The sequence below is a fragment of the Zalophus californianus genome, chromosome 7, assembly GCF_009762305.2.
Source record: "Zalophus californianus isolate mZalCal1 chromosome 7, mZalCal1.pri.v2, whole genome shotgun sequence".
Lineage (NCBI taxonomy): Eukaryota > Metazoa > Chordata > Mammalia > Carnivora > Otariidae > Zalophus > Zalophus californianus.
In genome coordinates, this window is record NC_045601.1 from 85,665,988 (window position 1) to 85,688,992 (window position 23,005).

The window sequence follows — 23,005 nt, forward strand, 5'->3', positions numbered from 1 at the left end:
TGTAGAGCAGGGAGCCCGATGCAGGGCCCAATCCCAGGACCCTGGGATCATGACCTGAGCTGAAGGCAGACACTTAACTGACTGCGCCACCCAGGCGCCCCTACAGAATATTTTTAAAGGAATGTGGTTATTGCTCAACGGAATACACAGTAACGGCCATTAGAAGAACAAATGTTGACTGGGAGAGAGAGAACCGATACCAAGACTGAATGACAAGGCCCAATTACTACACTACTTAGTTTCTGAGGAGAATACACTTTTAGGAAAGTTTATTCTCTTGTATAAATCTCCTATAATCTTCTCAAATAATATTGCTCTTATAAGTCGTATTACAGCATTATCAGCTCCCTGCATTGTCTTCTACAGACCCTGCAAACCCTTTCTTTCTAAGTAATTTAAGTGTAGCCTGGGGGCTGAAGGTCCAATCTCTGGGACTGAGTAAGGCCAGAGGACAGCATAGGACGCCTCAGCGAGCCGAGCAGTCTCCACTCTCCCTTCATTCCACATCTGTAAACTGCACATGCCTTTTCCTGACCCAGTTATCCAAGGGCCACAATATAAGAGCTTCTGAGTCATCAAAACTAAGCTGGCCCATTTCATCCCCTGCTTTCCTCATATTGACCCTCTGTGTCTAAATTTCATGTTTAACAAACTGGTATATATTTCAGCTCAGTTAATCCATGCAAAAAAATCACTAATTTTCCAACTAATGATTTTTTAATGTTACATTCATATAAAACAATTTCAGTTCAAGTATTTCAAACTTGGTTTCTTAATATTTCTCCACAGAAAGCCAGAGTCTTGGAAAAATACATTTAAGATCGAAGGATAGCTAACACACTGAGAGCTATGTGCTATGCACTGTTCCAAGTGGTTTACATGTACTTACTTAAATATCTTCTCACTACCTGATAGGGTAGAACTAGCATTAACTCCAATTTATGCATGAAGATAACTGAGATGTAGAAAAGTTAAATAACTTATCCAAGATCACATGGCTAATAAGTAGCAGAGCCAGGATTTGAACCCAAGTAAACTGGCCCTGGAGTTAGATTTTCTGTTGTTACTGTGGCCTTATCAAACTATAATGTGTTCATTAACTCACATTTAAGAAGTCACTATTACCTAGCATGTGGCAATAAAAATCATTAAAACTTGTATTTACATTTGCATTTTATAAGCAGCTGATTAACATAAACTGAAATGTGATGAAATGAGTTTGTGCTCTAATTGCCATTTATATACTCCAATATATTTAAATTAAATTAATGTGCTAATGTACAACTATTTCCCCTTAATTTATAGCAGCATATTTTCTTTCAGGCATTATTTATGTTTTTAAACACATTACAGAAATTAAATGACTTAAAGGATATACAGAAAGAAAACAACTGGAAATAAATTCAGATGTACATATTCAGAAAAAGATACTGAAGTTAATAATATGTGTCTTAAAAATCAATACAGCGTCCTTTTCGTTCCCAATCTCCATATCGGGTAGGTTCTGGGCCTCTGGGTCCACCTTTTTCTTTGGTAACAGGATTAATGTCATCTGGAAATTCTAAAGAAAGACAGAAGATGCAAAAACAGTAGTCAATAGGGACGAGAAAGGCATTATGGCCAATCCTGAAGACAGGGTTACAGTACATACCACTGACTAGGTTATTACTACACAGCCTTTTAAATGAACTGTAAATGTGGTTCTTTTTCCCAAGTTTGAGAAATCACTTCAGGATACAATTGTCATATTCGATGAACTTTATTACCAAATTAATTACTTAGAATTCCTGGAATGTTCTCAGGTCCCAGTGTGGGGAGTTAGCTGCATATATGCTGGTGGATTGTAAGAGAAGGAAAGAAATGCAGGGAATACAGAGTACAAATCCGTAAGGTTTGAAAGGTCTTGAAACAAGATTACTTTGGCTCAATTTCTCAGTTTTCTTATCAGTAAAATGGGTACAACAATCGTACCTGATTTAGTCTGTTGAGAATTAAACGAAGAAATGCATGTAAAGGATCTAGCTCAGTGCTGGGTACATAAGAACGACCAATTAATTTTAGCTAAGAGGACTCTTGCCCCTCATCATAGGGTTTTGGCTTCAGTAAATGGTTAGCTGATACTGCCATTTATGGACACAACAGATGTTACTATTAATACTGTGTGTTCATAATAAGACCATCCATCTTGAGTCAGGCCCACTTTTGAGTGCTTTATTCATAGTAACTTGTTTTGTCCTCATGATAATCCTATGGGACAGGAACAATTATTGTCTCCATGTTAGAGACGAGGAAAATAGGGTACAAAGAGGTTCAGAAAGGTGCTCCTGGTTACACTGCTACTACTGTGGTAAAACTGAGTTTGAATTCAGACATTCTGGTTGCAGTCTTATACTTAGCCCATAAACTACTGCTCTGTATATGGGAAGAGCAGGAGACGAATCAGCTTTTAGAAGGAACCCCAATTCTTAAGCTGTGTCTCTTTACAAAGCTAAATGAACATCACCAAAATCATGTAGTCCCTCCCTAGGAAAAAGAAAAGAGAGAATTTACCTTGAAAATTTTCAAATATTTATCTATTTTTAAAAATTTTTTCCCTACTGTGAATAAACTCTTCCCCACTTATCATTCTGTTTTCTAAAGAACTCCATCCTTGGACTTCCTCTGAAAGCCTCTAAGGGAAGCTCTTCTGTCTCCCGTTATTTCTGGGGCTCACTGAGTGTCTTAGTCAACTTGGGCCGCCATAACAAACTACCACAGACTGAGTGGCTTCAACAATAGAAATTAACTTTCTTACACTTCTAGAGGCTACGAGTCTGAGATCAGGGTGCCAGCCTGGCTGGGTCTGGTGAAGACTCTCTTCCTGTCTTGCAGATGGCCCCTTCTCACTGTGTCCTCACAAGGCAGGGAGAGAAAGACGGCTAGCTCTCTAGTGTCACTTAATATTAGGGCACTAATTCCATCATGGGGCCCCATCTGGAGATGGGGCCTTGGAGAGATAATGATAAACCTAATTATCTCTCCAAGGCCCCATCTCCAAATACCACCACTTTGGGGGTTAGGGCTTCAAATATGGATTTCAGGGAGACACAATTCAGTCCACAGCACTAGGGGAGAAAGGGTCAAGATATCCCTGTGCCTCACTCCTACTTCCAGCTTCTCATTCTCCCACCAAACCTCTATAAGCCTTTCCTCTTTTGAATTCCACACCATTCACTTGTCCAGTGCTTTTTTCCAGTCTGGTAATAAAGACTCTTCTGTCTTCCTGGATAGGATCAGTACTTGGTTCACAGCTTCACCTCTCCCCATTACCCTTCCTATGAACACCCACATTAGTAACCTCACATACCGAGGACACAGAGGACCTTGGTCCTCTTTCCTAGTGGTCTTCACGTCCACTTGCACCATCTGCTTCGATTTCATTATCTCCTGAATATGTTCCTTCTCTAAGTCCCACACTCTTGAGCTTTCTTCTTTCTGACTGGAAGCTTCTACGGAGGCTTTTCCCTCATGTTTCTTTAACCTAATTTTCACCCTCATTATAACCTGCAGTTTTCTGAAACTTTTTACTCTCGCTAGTGCCACCCTGAGTTATGCTGAGTCACATTCTAGACTAATAATGTAAGAGTTTTCTAACTCTTCTGTTTTCTGACTCTCATGACTTCAGCCTAATCTGCACAGAAGGATGAATTCATCTTTCTAAAACAGAATCCCTCCTCCACATTACATTAAGTGAAAGAAGCCAGACACCAGACACAAAAGACTATGTACTGTATGATTTCATTTATATAAAATCCTAGGAAAGGCAAAATTATAGTGATGGAGAACAGATTCATAGTTGCTAGGGGTTGGGGAAATGAGACTAATTATAGAGGCACTAGGGGCTCCTTGTGGGATGGAACTGTTGTATACTTTGTGTTGGTTACATGACTATAAACATTGTTAAAATTCATGGAACTGTTTACTTAAAATGGGTGAATTTTATTATATGCAGATCATACTATAGTAAAGCTGATTAAAATAATCTGCCTTCAAAAGCATTCAGAGCTTTCCTCACGGTCTACTGCAGAAAGCCCATATGCTATAATCTCATCCTTCAGGCCCTCCCAGATTTGAGCCATATCTACCTCTCTGGCTTTAGAGTCTATTAATCCACTATGTACACTCTATGCTGCAGCCAAGCAGGCCCATTGGCCGTGTCTCACAGGTATCATGTTCCCCAGCCTCTTTCTCTCTGACCACACCTTTCTCTTTTTTGAAACATCTCCCCACCATGCCTTTTTTGTTTTTTAAAGATATATTTATTTATTTATTTGACAAAGAGAGACAGCGAGAGAGGGAACACAAGCAGGGGGAGTGGGAGAGGGAGAAGCAGGCTCCCCACCGAGCAGGGAGCCCGATGTGGGGCTCGATCCCAGGACCCTGGGATCATGACCTGAGCTGAAGGCAGACGCTTAACGACTGAGCCACCCAGGCGCCCCTCTCCCCACCATTCCTTAACTACTTATGATTTTATCGTGTCTTTAACCCCCAGCTCAAATGTTATCTCTTTTCTCTATTTTTCTTCTGAACTTTTTTTGCATATCTCTTATGCCAGTTATCACACAACGTCCTATTCACAGTTATTTTTTTTTTAATTTTATTTATTTGACAGAGAGAGAGAAAGAGTGCTCACAAGCAGGGGAGTGGTAGGGCAGAGGGAGAGGGAGAAGCAGACTCCCCGCTGAGCAGGGAGCCCGACGCAGGGCTCGATCCCAGGACCCTGGGATCATGACCTGAGCTGAAGGCAGATGCTTAACCGACTGAGCCACCCAGGTGCCCCTTCAGTTATTTTTGTATCTCATTTTCCTTATTCATCCTTGCATCAGACAGGGTGCTCAGCTGCAAACAATCTTCCTTTATTATCTTAATAACGAAGTCTACTCTCTGCAAAGGGACAACCTATACACTTTTCTTAGAATGACATATGTACCAGAGGCAGGGAGACAAGCCTAGAAGGAAGGAAACAAGGCACACAGACCAAAAGAACCATAGATGCTTGAATTTGGGCTTTACTGGTAGGATGGATAAGAGGAGATGAGTTGACAAATGTTAAGGAGGTGGTATCAATAAGACTAGGAGCCAGGACACAGGAAGAAGCAGGAGTGAAGAACTATCCCCAGATTTCTGAATCTCTGCTTTTGGGCAGAGGTAGAAGAGCTTAAAAAAGAGTTCAGGAAGAAATGGTTCAAGGAATAGGAGGAGGAACTGGACAATGCATAACCAAAACCAAGACAGGAGATTTCCAGAAGCAATGGTTAACAATGCCAAAGCTTATAGACAGTTCCTATAAAATGAGAATTGAAAAGCATTTGCTGGGTTTGGTGATGTTTACTAGACCAGCTTCTAAGAGATGGTATGTTCAACATAAATTTCAGTGATTCAAAAGTTAAGATGAATACCTAGCATTGTATCAGATGATTGCCTTTTGAAATGTACTTTTTTCTTTTTTATTGTATTAAATATATATAACATTTATCATTTTAACCATTTGTAAGTATACAATTCAGTGGCATTAACTACATTCTCAGTGGTCTGTAACCATTACACTATCTATACCCAAAAGTTTTTCATCATCCTCAATAGAAACTCTGTACCCATTAAACAAAAACTTTCCTTTCCCCCCCCTCCCTCAAGACTTTGATAACCTATATTCTACCTTGTCTCTATGAATTTGCCTACTCTAGGTACATAATTTAAGTGGAATCATATTTGTCCCTCTATGTCTAGCTTGTTTCACTAAGCATAATGTTTTCAAGGTTCATCTACATTGTAGCACAATCAAAATGCCATTCCTTTTTATGACTGAGTAGTATTCCACATACCACATTTTGTTTATCCATTTATCTATTGATGGACATCTGAGTTGTTTCTTTTGGCTACTGTGAATAAAGCTGCTATGAACACAGGTACACAGATATCTGCTCAAGGTCCTGCTTTCAATTTTTTTGGATATATACCTAGGAGTAGAATTGCTGGGTTCTAGATCTCACTTTTTTGAGAAATTGCCAAATTGTTTCCCAGAGTAGTTGCACCATTTCACATTCCCACCAGAAACACAGGATGGTCCCAAATTCTCCACATTGTTGCCACCACTTATTTTCCAGTTTTTCTTAAATTGTAGCTATCCTAGTTTGTGTGAAGTGGTGTCTCACTGTGGTTTTGATTTGTAAGGAATGTGATGTTAAGCACCTTCTCAAGTGCTTGTTAGTCATTTGTGTATCTTTGGAGAAACGTATATTCAAGTCATTTGTCCATTTTTGAATTGAGTTGTTTTTGTGGGGTTGTAGGAGTTTTCTACACACTCTTGATATTCTTTGTCAGGTGTATGATCTACAAATATTTTCCACCATTCCGTAGGTTTTCTTTTCACTTCCTTGATAATGTCCTTTGATGTCCAAAATTTATTAATTTTGATAATGTCCAATTTATATACTTTTGTGTTTGCCGTCTATGCTTTTGGTGTCACAACCATGAAACGGCTGTCAAAATCAATATCATGAAGATTTTTCCCAGTGTTTTCATCAAAGAATTTTATAGTTTTATCTCTTAATTTTAGGTTTTTGACATATTTAGAGTTAATTTTTATTTATGGTGTAAGGGTCCAATTTCATTCTTTTGCATGTGGATATCCAGTTTTCCCAGCACCACATATAGAAAAGACTGTCTTTTCCCCCACTGAATGATCTTGGCAACCTTCTCAAAAGCCAGTTGAGCATATATGTGAGGGTTTACTTCTGGGATTGCTACTTTTGTGTATGATGTTTTAATGAAAAATTTCCTCTTAGATTTTTGTGCTTGGCTAAAACTATGAAAGAAGAATTTTACCTTTAGGTTATGCTTTTTAAAAGTCTCCATCATTTTGGCTGACTGACTGATCTGGTTATTAGACTGGGATTAATAGTGCTATAAACTGAAATATTTAACTGAATGAACAAAAAGAAAAGCTTTTATATTCTAAAGAGCTCCAGATACAGGTCCCTGTACCCTCTGTTGATATCTTCTTGCCTAGGATGCTTCACTACATGGATGGGTTAACTCTCAGGAGACAAGCAGGGGTGGCATGCCAAAGTTTCAGACTGGTATGTTTACATTTACACTATCTAAAATCGTATTTTTTGAATAGCTAATACTTGCACATGTTCCACAATTCAAAGGTACAAAAGAGTATAGAATGAAAATAAAGTAGCACTTTAAAAAACAGAGCTTTAAGACATGAACCAAATTTTGTATGTACTAAATACAAAACAATGTTTAGTCTATTATCCCACCACCCTCCAAAAACCTCTTCTTTCTCCAAACTTCCCCTTCTCTTTCTCCAACCACATGGCTATGGTGAGAATAACCACCTTCACCTGTGACCCACCCCACTGGCCGCTCAGATTGATTTAGCTATAGACACCTGATCTAAGCTTGGCCAATGAGCTCTCTTAAGAAATTTGGACTTAGGGGCGTCTGGGTGGCTCAGTTGGTTGAGTGACCAACTCTTGGTTTTGGCTCAGGTTGTGATCTCAGGGTCCTGGAATCTAGCCCCACCTCAGGCTCCACACTCAGCAGGGAATTTGTTCAAGATTCACTTCCTCTCCCTCACCCCCACCCGGTGTGCTCTCACTCTCTCATATAAATAAATCTTAAAAAAAAAAAAAAAAGAGGGCGCCTGGGTGGCTCAGTCGTTAGGCGTCTGCCTTCGGCTCAGGTCATGGTCTCAGGGTCCTGGGATCGAGTCCCACATTGGGCTCCATGCTCCGCGGGAGGCCTGCTTCTCCCTCTCCCACTCCCCCTGCTTGTGTTCCTGCTCTCGCTGTCTCTGTCAAATAAATAAATAAAATCCTTAAAAAAAAAGAGAGAGAGAAATTTGGAATTAGAACTAAACAATTGTATTTTCAGTCTAGTTGCTCTATTGACCTGAGTAGCAGCAAGGAGCAGTTCCTTCCACCCAGTGGACTTAGAAGGGAGTCTGATGACAGAAAACAATGAAGAGAAGACCAGGGACAAGAGAAGGAGGAAGAATATCCTGGTTTCCACATAGTGTTTACTCCCAAGATCCATTTTTTTCCAAGGCCCAGAAGCATCATTGCCCTGGGGTACCCCACCTGTGTACCTTGTAGCCCATAACAACCTGCACTATCTTTTGTTTAAGTCTGCTCAAGTGGTTTTCAACTTATTTGCATCGAAACAGGTCTCAATTCATATACTTTGTCATGTGAATAATGGGGTATAGTAAATAAAACAAACACAGTCAATCATTGTGAGGGGTTTGGAAATTATTTTTTCTAAACCTACCCAAAGTGATGGTCAGTGTGTTGTTGATAAAGAATTATAAACAACATGTTTCTTTCATTCTTTTTTCTCAATAACTAAAATACTTTCTTTGACACTTCAAAAATTAAGAGAAGCTTTATTTTATTATGCTTCACAGATATGGCATTTTTTTTTTTTTTTTTTTTTTACAAATTGTGGCATCCCTACTATGAGCAAGTCTATTGGTGCCATTTTTCCAAATAGCATTTGCTCACTTTGTGTTTCTGTGTCATGTTTTAGTAATTCTCACAATATTTCAAACTTTTTCATTATTATTATATTTATTATGGTGCTCTGTGATCAGTGATCTTTGATATTACTATTGTAATTGTTTTGGAGCATCAGGAAACATACCCATATAAAACAGTTGACTGATTAATGTTGCATGTGCTCAGACCGCTCCACTAAACAGTCGTTCCCTTGTCTTTCCCCCTTTTGGACCTCTCTACTCCCTGGGACAAAACAATACTGAAATTAGGCCAATTAATACCACTACAATGGCCTCTAAGTGTTCAAGTGAAAGGAAGAGTCACATGTTTCTCACTTTAAATCAAAAGCTAGACATGATTAAGCTTAATGTGGAAAGCACACTGAAAACCGAGATAGGTCAAAGCTAGGCCTCTTGCGACAACCAGTTAGTCAAATTGTGCAGGCAAAGGAAAAGTTTTTGAAGGAAATGAAAAGTGCTACTTCAGTGAACGCACAAACCATAAGAAAGCAAACAGCTTTATTGCTTATATGGAGAAAGAAGACATCACCATAACATCAAAGAGCACAAGGTGAAGCAACAGGGGCTAATATAGAAGCTGCAGCAAGTTACCCCGATCTAGCTGAGATAAATAATGAAGGTGGCTACATTGAACAACAGGTTTTTCCATGTGGATGGAACAGCCTTCTATTGGAAAAAGGACTTTCATAGCTGGGAGTAGAAGTCAATGCCTGGCTACAATGCTTCAAAGAACAGGCTCACTCTCCTATTAGGGGCTAATGCAGCTGGTGACTTTAAGTTGAAGCCACTGTTCATTTACCATTCCCTAAATCCTAGGACACTTAAAAATTATCCTAAATCTACCCTGCCTGTGCTCCATAAATGGAACAACAAAGCCTGGATGACAGCACATCTGTTCACAGCATAGTTTACTGAGTATTTTAAGCCCACTGATGAGACCTACTGCTCAGAAAAAAAGATCCCTTTCAAAATATGACTGCCTATTGACAATGCACCTGGTCCCCCAAGAGCTCTGATGGAAATGTTCAATGAGGTTAATGTTTTCATGCCTGCTAACACATCCATGCTGCAGCCCGTGGATCAAGGAGTCATTCTAATTTCAAGTCTTATTTAAGAAGTACATTTTGTAAGGCTGTAGCTGCCATAGGTAATGATTCCTCTGATGATTCAAAGTAAGTTGAAAACCTTCTGGAAAGGATTCACCATTTTGATGCTATGAAGAACATGTGTGATTCATGGGAAGAGGTCAAAATATCAACATTAAAAGGAATTTGGAAGAAGTTGATTCTAACCCTCAGGGATGACTTTGAGGAGTTCAAGACTTCAGTGGAGGAAGTTAACTGCAGATGTGGGCACAGCAAGAAAACTAGAACTAGAAGTGGAGCCTGAAGATGTGACTGAATTACTGCAATCTCTTGGTAGAACTCCAACAGATGAGCACTTGCTTCTTATGGATGAGCAAAGAGTGGTTTTGTGTATTGGAATATACTCCTGTGGAAGATACTGTGAAGACTGTTCAAACGACAACAAAGGGTAGACTATTACACAAACTTAGTTGACAAAGAAGTGGCAAGGTTTGAGAGGATTGACCCCAATTTTGAAAGTTCTACTGTGGGTAAATGCTACCAAACAGCATCTCATGCTACAGAGAAGTCTTTCATGAAAGAAATAAATCAATGTGGTGAACTTCTTTGTTGTCCAATTTGAGAAATTGTTATAGCAAGCACCACCCTGATCAGTTGGCAGCCATTAACACTGAGGCAAGTCCCTCCATCAGAAAAACATTATGACTCACTGAAAGATCAGGTGATGGTATTTTTTAGCAATAAAGTATTTTAAATTAAGGTATATATATTGTTTTTTTAGACAGAGTGCTATTGCACACTTTACAGTCTGCAGTATAGTGTAAACATAACTTTTATACATACTAGGAAGCCAAAAACAGTTATTTGACTTACTTTACCGCTATATTTGTTTTACTGCAGTGGTCTGGAACCAAACCCGTAATATCCGTGAGGTAAGCCCATACTCACTTGTCAGTGGTTCTTTCTCTAAATTAGAATCTTCTGGTGCATCAAAACGACCTTCTGGTAACTTTGGCTTCTTAAGAGATTGTTTGATGGGTTTGGATTTTTCTCCTTGAGAACTAATTTTCCTCACAGAATGACATAAAAGGGGTGATCCTGGAGAGTGGAGACAGTGAAAAATTAGGAGCTGTTCTTTTACCCTACTTTAAAAAGTTAACAGTTTTATTTGTTTTTAGTTTATACATTCACATTTATCAAAGTACAAAAAGTACAAAAGGACATACAGTGAAAATTCTTCCCTTTATCTTCCAGACAGGCACTTCCCTTCCTCAGAGGCAACCAATATTATCAGTTTAAAAAGAAGAGCTTTAAAATAAATTAGTTAACCATTATCAAAATTGTAAAAACTTATACATAAAATACTGATTCCTGTGTGAAGCAATGCCCCAAATACCAGAAATGAGATGATTAAGTGTTACTAAGTAGTACAAAGTTTTAAGGACAATATTTATTATTTAAATTACAAGAGATTGTTATTTAGTATTCTTATATTTGAATCCTAATCACGATTCTCTTTTCCTGCCAATTAAACTTTTAAAAAATGTATCGGGTATTTACAACATACAAATGAGATCACTTTCTCCATAGTCTATATAGAGAAAGCTAAATTCCCTAAACTGCTATGAAAGTTATCTGACCCTCATTAAGATCATGTTCAATAAGTGCAAAACCACCCTGAAAAAAATGACTTCAGGGTTGGGTTTTGAATTTCCTAAAGGAATGGCTTTAGAGGCAGACAGAGTTGAGGACCAATTCCAGTTATACTACTGTGGTAAGCGGAATAATGGCTTCCAAAGATGATCGGAACCTCATACCCAGAACCTGTGAAGAGGTCAGGCTCCAGGGTAAAGGAGAATTTAGGCAGCAGTTTGAATTGAGGTTGCTAATCAGATGACCTTAGACTAGAGCAATTACCTTGGGCTATCTGTGTGGATCCACTGTAATCACAAGAATCCTTAAAAGGGGAAGAGATAATTGGAAGAGAGAACCAGAGGGATGACAGCATCAGACAGCCTTAATGGATGCTGCTGGCTCTGAAGATGGAGGAAAGGAATTTCAGCAGCCTCTAGAAGTTGGAAAAGGGAAGAAAGAGATTCTCCCCCTAGAGCATCCAGAAGAACACAGCCCTAACACTTTGATTTCAGTCCAAAGACTTCTCACCCATTTCAGACTTCTCACCTCCCCACTAAGTTTGTGACAACTGGTTACAGCAGCAGTAGGAAACTAACAGTTGTTTGACCTTTGTCAAGTGACTTACCCTTTCTAACTCTGTTTCCTCCCTGCTAAATTGAAGGTAACAGTACCTATCTCATGAGTTACTAAATAAATTAAACAAGACAATTCATGCAAACCTTTTACCACTGTGATAAATTTTATCTAATATTATCATCATAGTATTATCTGCAAGCTCCTAGTAGCATTACATATAATTAGAATTTTCTTTTATTACATGTATTTTATTCATATTCTAGCTATCACTACATCACCCTGCCATCTGCTTTAAAAAATTATATATAGGGGTGCCTGGCTGGCTCAGTCAGTTGTGACTATTGATCTCGGGGTTGTGAGTTTGAGCCCCATGTTGGGTACAGAAATTACTTAAAAAATTGTATCTATACACACACCCATACATACACACACAAATATATATGCACATAAATATTTGTACATATATATATATATCTCTTTTTATACATACACACCCTCCACAGCCAACTTGGAATTTATGTAAGACTTGTTTGTAAGATTACATAAAGTTAACGCTACATACAAACTGTATTAACAATTTCAAAATAGTATATCAGGCTATTCATTTGCATATCTACTGCATATAGCTCAGGGAGCAGCAAAATTCTTGTCTGAATGACCAATTAGAGTACAAACTACCATTCTCCCACAAATCCAAGAGCCCATAAAACACGAGGATTAAAAAAATAAATACATAACTGAATGTTTTAATAAAGCTATGACAATGATCTACAGAATTAATATAGTTTTCTCCCATCTACATGCTCACTTATATAAAATACTTCATATTTGTGATAAAAATTTCTATATACATTAAAATAAAAACAGTTATTTATTTAAAATTTTTACTTACTTATTTAGACTACAGACCATTTTGCCTTCAAACTCCCACTTCAATACCTAAGAACACATTGTATTTTTTCTTATGTCCTCAAAATAATATTTAAACATACACTAAAAGGCTAAAGAGAAAAACCTGCAATAATATCTTACAAGGTAGCATTTATTTTTATTTAAGAAATGGAAAATATAGATATATGAGTTTCTGATTATATTATTTCATATAACAATCTGATCTTGGCTTATTGTGACTATTTAAAAAATATTATATTGAAAATTTTGGTGAACACAAACCATGCTCAATTGAAAGATATTTCCAGTGCAAATCATGTGATTTTTGTTAATTAGTCACTTCTTATCTGAAGTATAGGATTCTTTGGAATGTGACATCAATATATCCCAATTTAGGAAGTTTAGCCAACCTCCACAATAGAAACTTCTGTTCATTAATGCCCAACTATCTATCCATCAACAAATCACAAATTTATAAAGCATGAAAGGTTGTTTCTAAGTCATGATAATTCAGTAATAATTAATATAGATATACAGAAAGAATTTTAATAGTTACAAATTAGATTCTAAGTGTGGACAGATTTTTCATCTATTCCGGCTAATGACTAGATTCTACATCTGGTTACTAAGCAAGTCTGTCTTACTGTACATCAAATAACTCACTCTGAAGCCTAAAAATCAGCCAAGTATTTAACAGATACCAGTAGCCACCTGCTACTATGCACTCAGACTCAATACAATAAATTAGCACTTTCTGTTTTAGGTTTGGTTTTGCAAATCAAAAAAAAAAAAATCTAACTCAAAGCTTGAAATGATATTCAGTGTAAAAATTAACCTTGGTATGGTCCAAATCTGTAGAAATTCCTAAGCATTTACACAAAATCATAAAAATGGCACAAAATAGTCTCAACTACCAATTATAATGCAGACAAAATCTGAAGCTAAAATTTTTGCCTCTTAAATGATGCATATATATGTGTTAGATGTCTGCTATGTGCCAGGCTCTGTACTAGGGGCTGAAAACATGACACCTCATTAAACCTCACAATCCGATGGGGCAGGTCTAACGGTCTTTAATTTACAGTAATTCTGTTCAATTTGAACAAAATGATTTTCTGAAAAAGTGACATTAGGTAGATGTGGTGGAAGCTGTCTCAAGTAGCCACTTTTCCCTTCTTCCATTTGGTTCTAGATTCTCACTCCCACCTCATTTGCTATTAAGCTGAGCACCAGGCCACTTGCTTAGAGATGACATTTCCCAGCCTCCCCTGCAGCCAAGCAGCCACATGTCCAAGTGGTGACCAGTGGGTTGTGACTGGAAGTGATGTGTGCAAATTTTAAGTTGCCTCACTTTTGCAACAAGCTAATTGCTCTGGATTTCTTTTCCCATTTCCCTGGGTTATAATACAGACATGGCAGTGAACCAGCTTCAACCATACAGATGTGGACGAAACCCAGGGCAAGGTGACACTTATTTAATAACTTATATGATATAGACAGTGCCCATTCAGAACCTATGTCCAACCATTCAGAAGAGACACAGGTTGTAAATATCTAGTAAAACTCAACTCTTGTACGTGGGGCTGATCAGCGGCACTGCCCTACACCTGGTGGAGCCAACAGGATGAAAAGAACACAGACTTGGATGGAAAAGAACTCTGTCAAAGCAGAGTTGTCCTCCCCGTCCCGTCAGCAGAACTGTTACAGCAGCTTGGCCCTTTCCTTCGGTAATACGAGGGACAAGTAAAAAAAAAAAAAAAACTTGTAAACTAAGGGAACTAGAATCACACATGGGTTCCAATGCCACATTTAGCAATGTGACTGATCCTAAGAAGGTTACTGTATCTCACTGAATCTGTATCCCCCCCAGAATGGGGTTACTTCTACTTACCTTGCAGGCTAGCTCAGAGAAATGACGTAATGTGTATGTCTCTATGTGCACACTCTGAATGGAATAACTTCAGCCTAATGGTAGGACACAGAAGTCAATGTGCAAAAGGGTTTTTGGAAAAGAACAGGAATATGAGTGTACTGTGGGAAAGAGAGAGGAGCAGCAAAGGAGCAGTTTGAGAAACTAGTCCGTAGGTCTGGCCTTGAGTACTTCTGAAGGAACTTTATCGTAGAAAAAAAGGTTACAAGGAAAAGCTAAAAGACCAGTATTCTCAAAGGACTCTGAGACCATGGAGGCCTAAACAGAACTAATTCTGTACACAGGTAACAGTGTGACAGAATGGGGAGGAGGAGAATTCCTCTCATTTCTGTACCATACAAAACAAGACAGGGGACGCTGTGCCCTTTGGCACCCACACACTTTATAGTTTTGGAAACAAGTCCGTGCACAGCCACCTGGCAGGGTGGTGGCAGGGAGGCACATACCGGTAGCTGGAAGGGCAGGTAAAAAGGGTCTGTCGGATCGTAAGGATTAGCAAAGGGGTGAAGGGGAGCCCCAGAGCCACTCCTGTGGATTCTGCCTATCAAAGAGTAGGTACTAAGCAACAGTAATTATAGCTGATCCTTGAGCAACACAGGTCTGAACTGCACAGGCCCACTTATACATGGATTTTTTACAGTACAGCACTGTAAATGTATTTTCTCTTCCTTACGATTTTCTTAATAACATTTATTTTCTTTATCTTACCTTACTATAAGAATACAACATATAACACATATAATATGCAAAATATGTGTTAATCATCTGTTTATGTTATCACAAGGTTTCCATTCAATAGTAGGCTATCAGGAGTTAAGTTCTGGAGAAGTCAAAAGTTATACATGGATTTTTTATGGTGCAGGGGGTCAGCCCCGAACCCTTACCGTGCTCAAAAGTTAGCTGTGTCTTAATGTTCGTATTACATTTTGGCCTTCAGCAAGCTTCTGACTACCTCAACTGCACGGGCAATACCTGAGAAACTTAGAGCAAAAATCATCCTTTGAGAAAGAAGGAAATCACCACCAAACAGCCCATGTCTTCTTCTTCAAGGGGTCGTTTGGCCTTATCCAAAGCCTATTTAGAATTCTGTTTACAAGTACATTACAAGCAAGAAGATGACCTTCTGAAAGAATAATAAAAGCAAAGGAAAAAAGACTGAATGACCGTTAAATCAAAACAACAAATAACTTTTCAGAACTTCTGTTTCTGGCAATTTGATAAATTAGAGATGCCTAAAAACCTATAGCTATAAAACATCTAAAAAGGTTGAAAAAATATACAAAAATCTCTTAATCAAAGAGCCTTTAAGAAAGTATAAAATGATAAACTAACAAAGCTATTCAGTGAGGTCACCAAACACTTAAACCATTACATATCCTGTGTCTTTCTCACCTAGAGCTGGGGTACAGAGCTTCCAGAACAGCAGAGAGAGGAGTCTGCTGAGCCTGAGCAAAACAAAAAGCCTATTAGAGGCCAGGACTCCGGGAGGCTCAGCACTCAGAAGAGAAATTGAGCCTGAAGATTTTAATGTGCATATAAAACACCTGGAGGATCTTGTTAAAATGCAGACTCTGAGTAGGCCTGAGTGAGACCTGAGAGTCTGCATTTTAACAATAGTCAGGTGGTGTTCATACCGCTGGTCAAAGGAGCAAGGAGCTAGAAGCAAACTTCCAGTTAATGAAGAGAACAGTTAAGGAAGGAAAATTATCCATCTCAACCTTGGTTTTAAGTGGAGATGAAAAAAAAAAGAAGCCCTTATAGAGATTTTGAAACTACTGGCTGACCACACCTATGTTTATGCCTGATTACATACTATCTGTACGGTCCAAAAACGCCCAAGGGGAGCATCTTATATAAAGTGGACCCAAGTCAAGGTGAAGTGCTCCAGACACAGGGGAAGAGCAGAAGCAAATCCTCTGTGGAGAAATACCTTCTCAACTCATGTCTCATGTTAAGTCTCAAGAGAGAATCCCAGTAAAACATTTGAGGAAACAAGCCATCACAAGCAAGAGTCAGTGAAATCAACAAATACGACCAGACCATAAAGATTTGACACTGAAATCACCGAAATCAGAATATAACTATTTAATGTGTTCAAAGAAAAAAAAGCCAAAAAGGAGAAATGAGTAAGACTATGAAAGGCCAACTTAAAACACAAAGAAGTTTAGAAATGGAACAATTTAAAATTTAAAACTCAATAAAAGGGCTAAATAGCAGAACAGATACAGCTGAGAAGAGAATTTGTGATCAAGAATTAAGTTCTGAAGAAATTATGCAGGAAAAGGCATAGAGACAAAGACGAAAATAACCAAAGTAAGTTCAAACTATGGAGGATAAAATGAGAAGGTCTAACAAATGTTTGTTTAATCATAATTCCACAAGGAGATAGTGGAAAGACCATGAGAAGTACAACAGACAGGAATCGGCAGATAGAGGAAGCACAAAGAAATGCCAAATTCAGGGGGGAAAAGTACATCTGAACATAAGGTAAAATAAACAACCCCCAACAAGAAAGCCAGATCAAAGGAAGATCCAAGAAGAAGCCAGATAAAAGACAGATTACTAATGAAGGAACATTAGTAATAACAACTTTAGTAATAAGTAACATAACTTCCCCATAGCCGTAATAGAAGCCAGAAGATAGAGCTATGAGAAAATGATACACCCACTAAAACCACCTTTCAAAAACAAGAAGTGAAAGAAACCAGATTTTCAGATTAAAAATAAGACCTACATCAAAAAGAACACTAAGAAACTTTATCACAAAAGTCATGAAAGAAACTTCTAAGCAATTTACTTTAAGAAAATGATCCCAAAAGTAAAGTGTGAGATAAGAACAGAGAGAAAATGAAAGTTTTATTGACTGTATAAAACCGTAATAGTAACTGCGATGTGGGATTATCAAAACCACAATCCTATCCCAACATATACACAAGAATACACACATATACACACCTAAAAGGCTGAACAACAGAGGTAGAGGATGAGTGAATTCAAAGCATTTTTACACTTTACACTGTTTAGAAGGTGTTAACTTTAGATTTCCTTAAGTATGCATTTAGATTTCAAGGGTAACCAATAAAAGATAACGTATATCTTCCAAACCAGCAGAGGAAAAAAAAAAAAAGAAGAAAATATTTAATTCAAACCACGTATGACAAACAGAAGGTGTAAAAAGACGGTAGAAATAAAGCCAACTATGTCAATAATTATGGTTGTAAATGGACTGAACTCTCCAGTTAAATGGGTATAGACTGTCAGACTCCAAAAAACAGAACAAAACAAACAAAATCCAGGGGCACCTGGGTGGCTCAGTCGTTAAGCGTCTGCCATTGGCTCAGGTCATGGTCCCAGGGTCCTGGGATCAAGCCCCACATCGAGTCCCACATCGGGCTCCCTGCTCGGCAGGAAGCCTGCTTCTCCCTCTCCCACTCCCCCTGCTTGTGTTCCCTCTCTTGCTGTGTCTCACTCTGTCAAATAAATAAATAAATCTTAAAAAACAAAACAAAACAAAACACAAAATCTAGCCACATGCTGTTCGTATAAGCTCCACTAATTACCATGTTTCTTTAAAAAAAAAAAAAAAGACCAGTGTTCGGAACTGAAGATTTGTGTCCCCTTCACCACCCCCATTTATATGTTGAAATTCTAAGACATCATGTTGTGATATTAGGAGGTGGGGCTTCTTTGAGGTAATAGGGTGGAGCCCTCATGAAGGGGATTAGTACCCTTTTAAGAAGAGATAGGAGAGCCTGCTGTGGCTTTCTGCTCTCTGCCATCTGAGGAGACAGAGGGCAGCCATCTGCAAACCAGGAAGCAGGCTCTCAGCAGAGACCAGAAGTCCTGGCCCCCTGATCTCAGACTTCCCAGCCTCCAGAACTGTGAGGAATAAATGTTTGGTGTTTAAGCCACCCAGTCTATGGTATGTGAGATGCACGTTTCCATGTTTTTAGTTTTGTTTTAAAGAGAGAGACACACACAGAAAATGGAAAGAAAATAACCATAGTTAGAGAAGAAAATGATAACATAAATAAAAGACATACGAGTGAGATAATCAACAAAAGCAAGAGTTGGTTCCCTTAAAAGTGAAGTCTTTGATTAGGCTAATAAGGAAAAAAACAAGAGAAGGCAAAATAAATAATATGAAGAGACTACGTAATTATAAATGAGAGCAGACATTTTTTCAAAAAGGGAACTTTATGTCTATATATTGAAAGCATGTAATATTAACAATTTTCTAGAAAAATTTAACTTATCAAAGCTGACTGAAAACCTGATGAACAATGCAATAACCGCTAAAGAAATTAAACCAGTAATTTAAAATCTTCCCTCAAAGAGTAGACAGTTTTATACTTGAGTTATACCAAATACTCAAAGAATGAGTAATTTCGTTAAACAAAATATAACAAAGAAGAGAAAAGGGTGGTAAGAGTCTTAAATTCACTGTACGAGGCTAGAATAACTTAAGCTTCAACCAGAAAAGGAAACTGCAAAAGAGGAAAATTATAGGCCAATTTCTTTTTTGTTTTTTAAAGATTTTATTTATTTATTTGACAGAGACACAGCGAGAGAGGGAACACAAGCAGGGGGAGTGGGAGAGGGAGAAGCAGGCTCCCCTCAGAGCAGGGAGCCGGATGCGGGGCTGGATCCCAGGACCCTGAGATCATGACCTGAGCCGAAAATAGACGCTTAACCAACTGAGCCACCCAGGCGCCCCTACAGGCCAATTTCTACACAAAATATTAGCATACCAAATCCAACATCACATTAAAAATATAGTCATCATGATGAATTTGAGTATTTTCTAGGAATGCTAGAGTGATTTAGCATTAGAAAAATCTACAATTCACCAACTCACCAGATTTAAAGGAGAAAAATGATATAATCACTCCGAGAAGACGAAGAAAAATGAATTCAGTAAATTTCAAGATTCAATCTTAAAAACCAGACAAATACATAAACAACAATAAAAACCCTTCTAGACATAGCATAGGACTCTGTTAACGTGATAAAGCACATCCACAGCTGTGACACTTGAATACGAATGCATTCCCATTAAAATTACAAAGAAGGTATCATCACTTCTAGACAACATGTTACTGGAAATCTAAGCAAGACAGAAAAACAAGAGAAAAGAAAAAGATATAAATATTAGAAAGTGAGAAACTAGATTTTCATTACTTGCCGTTAAGATGACCGTCTACCTACCAAAATACCCTCCCCACCTAGCTATAATAAATTATTTAAACTAATAAACTAATTTAGCTAGGTTATAGGATACAAAAGCAATAAATAAGTAAACTATGTTTCTATGCATAAGCAGTAATCACAAAATGACAATTTAAAAAAATAGCAAGCAGTGTTAATCAAATCCCAAAAGGAACTTTTTTTTTTTAAGAATTTGATATGGAAAGCAGATATGTAAGAATAGCCAAGGCACTTCTGAAAAACAAAATGGGAGGATTTAACCTATTAGATATCAAGATTTATTACAAAGGTGGGACTCCTGGGTGGCTCCGTTGGTTAAGCGTCTGCCTTCGGCTCAGGTCATGATCCCAGGACCCTCGGATGGAGGCCACATCAGGCTCCTTGCTCAGCGGGGAGCTCAGGGGGGAGCCTGCTTCTCCCTCTGCCTGCCGCTCTCCCTGCTTATGCCTGCTCTCTGACAAATGAAATCTTAAAGAAAAAAAAAATTTATTACAAAGGTATGGTTATTAAGACAGGTGATATCAGCACAGGAATAGACAAATAGATCAATGGAACTGAAAAGGGAGCCAAGAAATAAACCCATGCCTATATGCTTATGTGAACTTGACTGAAGACAAGCTGGCATTGTTATCAGTGAAGGAAAGGCCCAATATATGGACCTGGGACAACAGATTACTGATGTGGAAAATAAATGAAATTGGTTTCCTGCCTCACATCATACACAAAAATCAATCCTGGTAGAATAAAGGCTTAAATATAAAAAGCAAAACTATAGACCTTTGCGAAGAAAGTACAGGAGAATAGGGTAGGAAAGGCCTCCTGAGACAAGATCACAAAGCACTGACAATAAACAAAAGAATCAAGACATGATGACAATTATGATTATGTGTTCATCAAAAGACACCTTTAAAAAATAGGTTCTTTCGAAGCTGTGTGATTGTATACGCAGATCCGTTATTTTATTCTGCTGCTGTTATATAGTATTAAAAAAAAAAGAAACCCACCATGGAGTGACAAAAACACCCCCCAAACTGGGCTATTTGCCACTTACATAACTAAAAAAGGCTTAGTATTGAAATATATGTAAAGAATATAAGTAAGACAAACAATCCATTAATAAAATGAAGAGATTTCACCAAAAAAAGCTAATAAATATTTGAAAAGAGGTTTAACTTCTCTAATTAGAGAAGTTAACACAGGAAAGTAATTTAGCTAGGATAGTGGATATAAAATCCAGAAGCAAAATCATAATGACATACCATTTCAACACCTTATTCAGACAAAAATGAAATTTTCTGATGATTAGCAATGTTGACAAGTATGTGAAGCAACAAGAACTGATGTTTCTGCTGGTAGGAATGTAATTGCTGGGAGGAATGGAAATGCCTTCATAACAGCTTGGCATCGTATTATAAAATTGGAAAGGCCTATACCATATGTTCCAGGAATTCCACTCCTTGCATTACAGCACCCATAACAAGAATGTGTAGCAGCAGCCAATCCTGGTGTTTCCAGAATTACCCAAATGTCCACTGGGAAGAAGAATGGAAAAACTGTACCATATATTCTCACAACTGAATGATTAACTACAACCTCACACATCAATATAGATGAATCTCAAAATACAGTGCCAGTTGAAAAAGGCCAGTAAAATAAATACAAACGGTAAGAAGCCATTTCTATGAAGACCCAAACCATGTAAAGTTACAACTGCATCAGGAAGAAGCACCCAGTAACTGCTTGGTAACAGAAGTATTCTATTTCTTAAACTGGAAAATGAGTTCATAAAAGGAAGATTTGCTTCATAACTTACACGTGTATCATACATTTTTGGTATCAAATACTTCGTAAGTTGTTAACACAAGTGAGAAAGGGATGGTGAATGAACACACAACAAAATGTACAGTTATTACTTTGGAGTTGGGATAAAGTGAGACCTTCACTTAATTATTCACTCCTGGACCATTTAAAATGTTTACAATTAACAACTAATATGTTTGGGGAGAAATGATTACAGAAAACAAACTGCATAGAAATCTGGGGCCCATTACTATGAAGGGCAGTAATTCTGTTTTCAACTTACACATTTTCTCCGGGTTGTCCTCAATTAAAACTATGCTTAGCATACTTTATGGGTAAGTCTAAAATACTGAGAAAATCTGCCAACAAAAATGGGTTAAAAAACGCTGGTTTTTACTCAAAGCATGCATACTTTCTTTGTATTAACAATTCTTGACTTCATCTAATTTTTATTATACTAATTTGCTACTTTGACCCACCTCTGCACTTCTCCAATTTTTTAATACTGTACACTGCCACAAATCCTTTTTGCTGTAAGAGGCATACACGGATTTTTTCTTCCACGAGCACCAAAGAGTAGTGCGCCCTGAGAGCTCCCAAGTAAACAACCCCGAACGTTCGCTGCCCTTCCTAACCAGTGACCGGAAGGAAGCAGGTGCCCGGGCTGGAAGGGCTTGGGTGATCTTCTAGCCCTAGTCCGACCCCGGAGATCCGGGATGGTGAAGGGACCTGTCCAGGACCAAGACGTGGGTGGCCGAGCCGAAAAAGAGAAGCTCTGCAGCACCCGGCGCCTTTAGACGCCCGGGACACACGCGCCTTCCCCCGAGGGAGGACTTTCTCGCGGCGCCGGGCCCTCGCGACCCCGCCCGCGACCTCGGCCCCGGGGCCGGGCGCCTTACTTGCCGCTCTCCACGCGGTGGCCGGGACGCAGCCAAGCAACTGAGCCAGCCTTGACACAGACATGGTGCCAAATCCCACAGCGTCCTCGTGGGCCCAACAGGGAGAAAGCGGGGAGTCAGCTGCACCGACCGGGGCCCAACCCACAGGCAGGGCGGAGCTCTCGTGAGGTGGGGCCTGCGTCTGGAGGGGCGGGGCCTGCGCGTGGCCGGGCGGGGCGGGGCGGGGCTTCCGGAGCTCTTCCTCGGAATCCTTTCTCCTTTCCCAGGCTCTCTGTAGGGGAAGGCGCGTGGAGGGCGTCAGCTTTCTCGCGAAGAACCACTCAAACTACCCTGACCCGCGTGTTGATTAAAATCCCAAATTACGGCTGAGGTTGGATGAGGGAATAATTCCGTGTATGCCTCTTAATCTGAGGCA

General features: G+C 38.8%; 1 protein-coding gene across 1 annotated transcript; it reads right to left on the reverse strand.

Moving 5' to 3' along the window:
* Nucleotides 1–22,743, reverse strand: SDHAF4 (succinate dehydrogenase complex assembly factor 4). The gene is made up of 3 exons (XM_027603025.1): nt 22,591–22,743; nt 10,600–10,749; nt 1–1,561 (listed from the first exon to the last, which is right to left on the reverse strand). Exons 1-3 carry the CDS (start codon nt 22,652–22,654, stop codon nt 1,452–1,454), a joined length of 324 nt encoding a protein of 107 aa, XP_027458826.1. The 5' UTR covers nt 22,655–22,743; the 3' UTR covers nt 1–1,451.
* Between the last annotated feature and the right edge of the window lie 262 nt (nt 22,744–23,005).

Bases quoted from the DNA above. Each gene is read 5' to 3' on its own strand.
- SDHAF4 (XM_027603025.1), bottom strand. From the start codon at position 22,654: ATGTCTGTGTCAAGGCTGGCTCAGTTGCTTGGCTGCGTCCCGGCCACC. The intron at 10,750-22,590 runs GTAAGGCGCCCG...TCCACTCTCCAG, and splicing joins CACCGCGTGGAGAGCGGCAA to GATCACCCCTTTTATGTCAT. The intron at 1,562-10,599 runs GTGAGTATGGGC...GTCTTTCTTTAG, and splicing joins AGAGAAAGAACCACTGACAA to AATTTCCAGATGACATTAAT.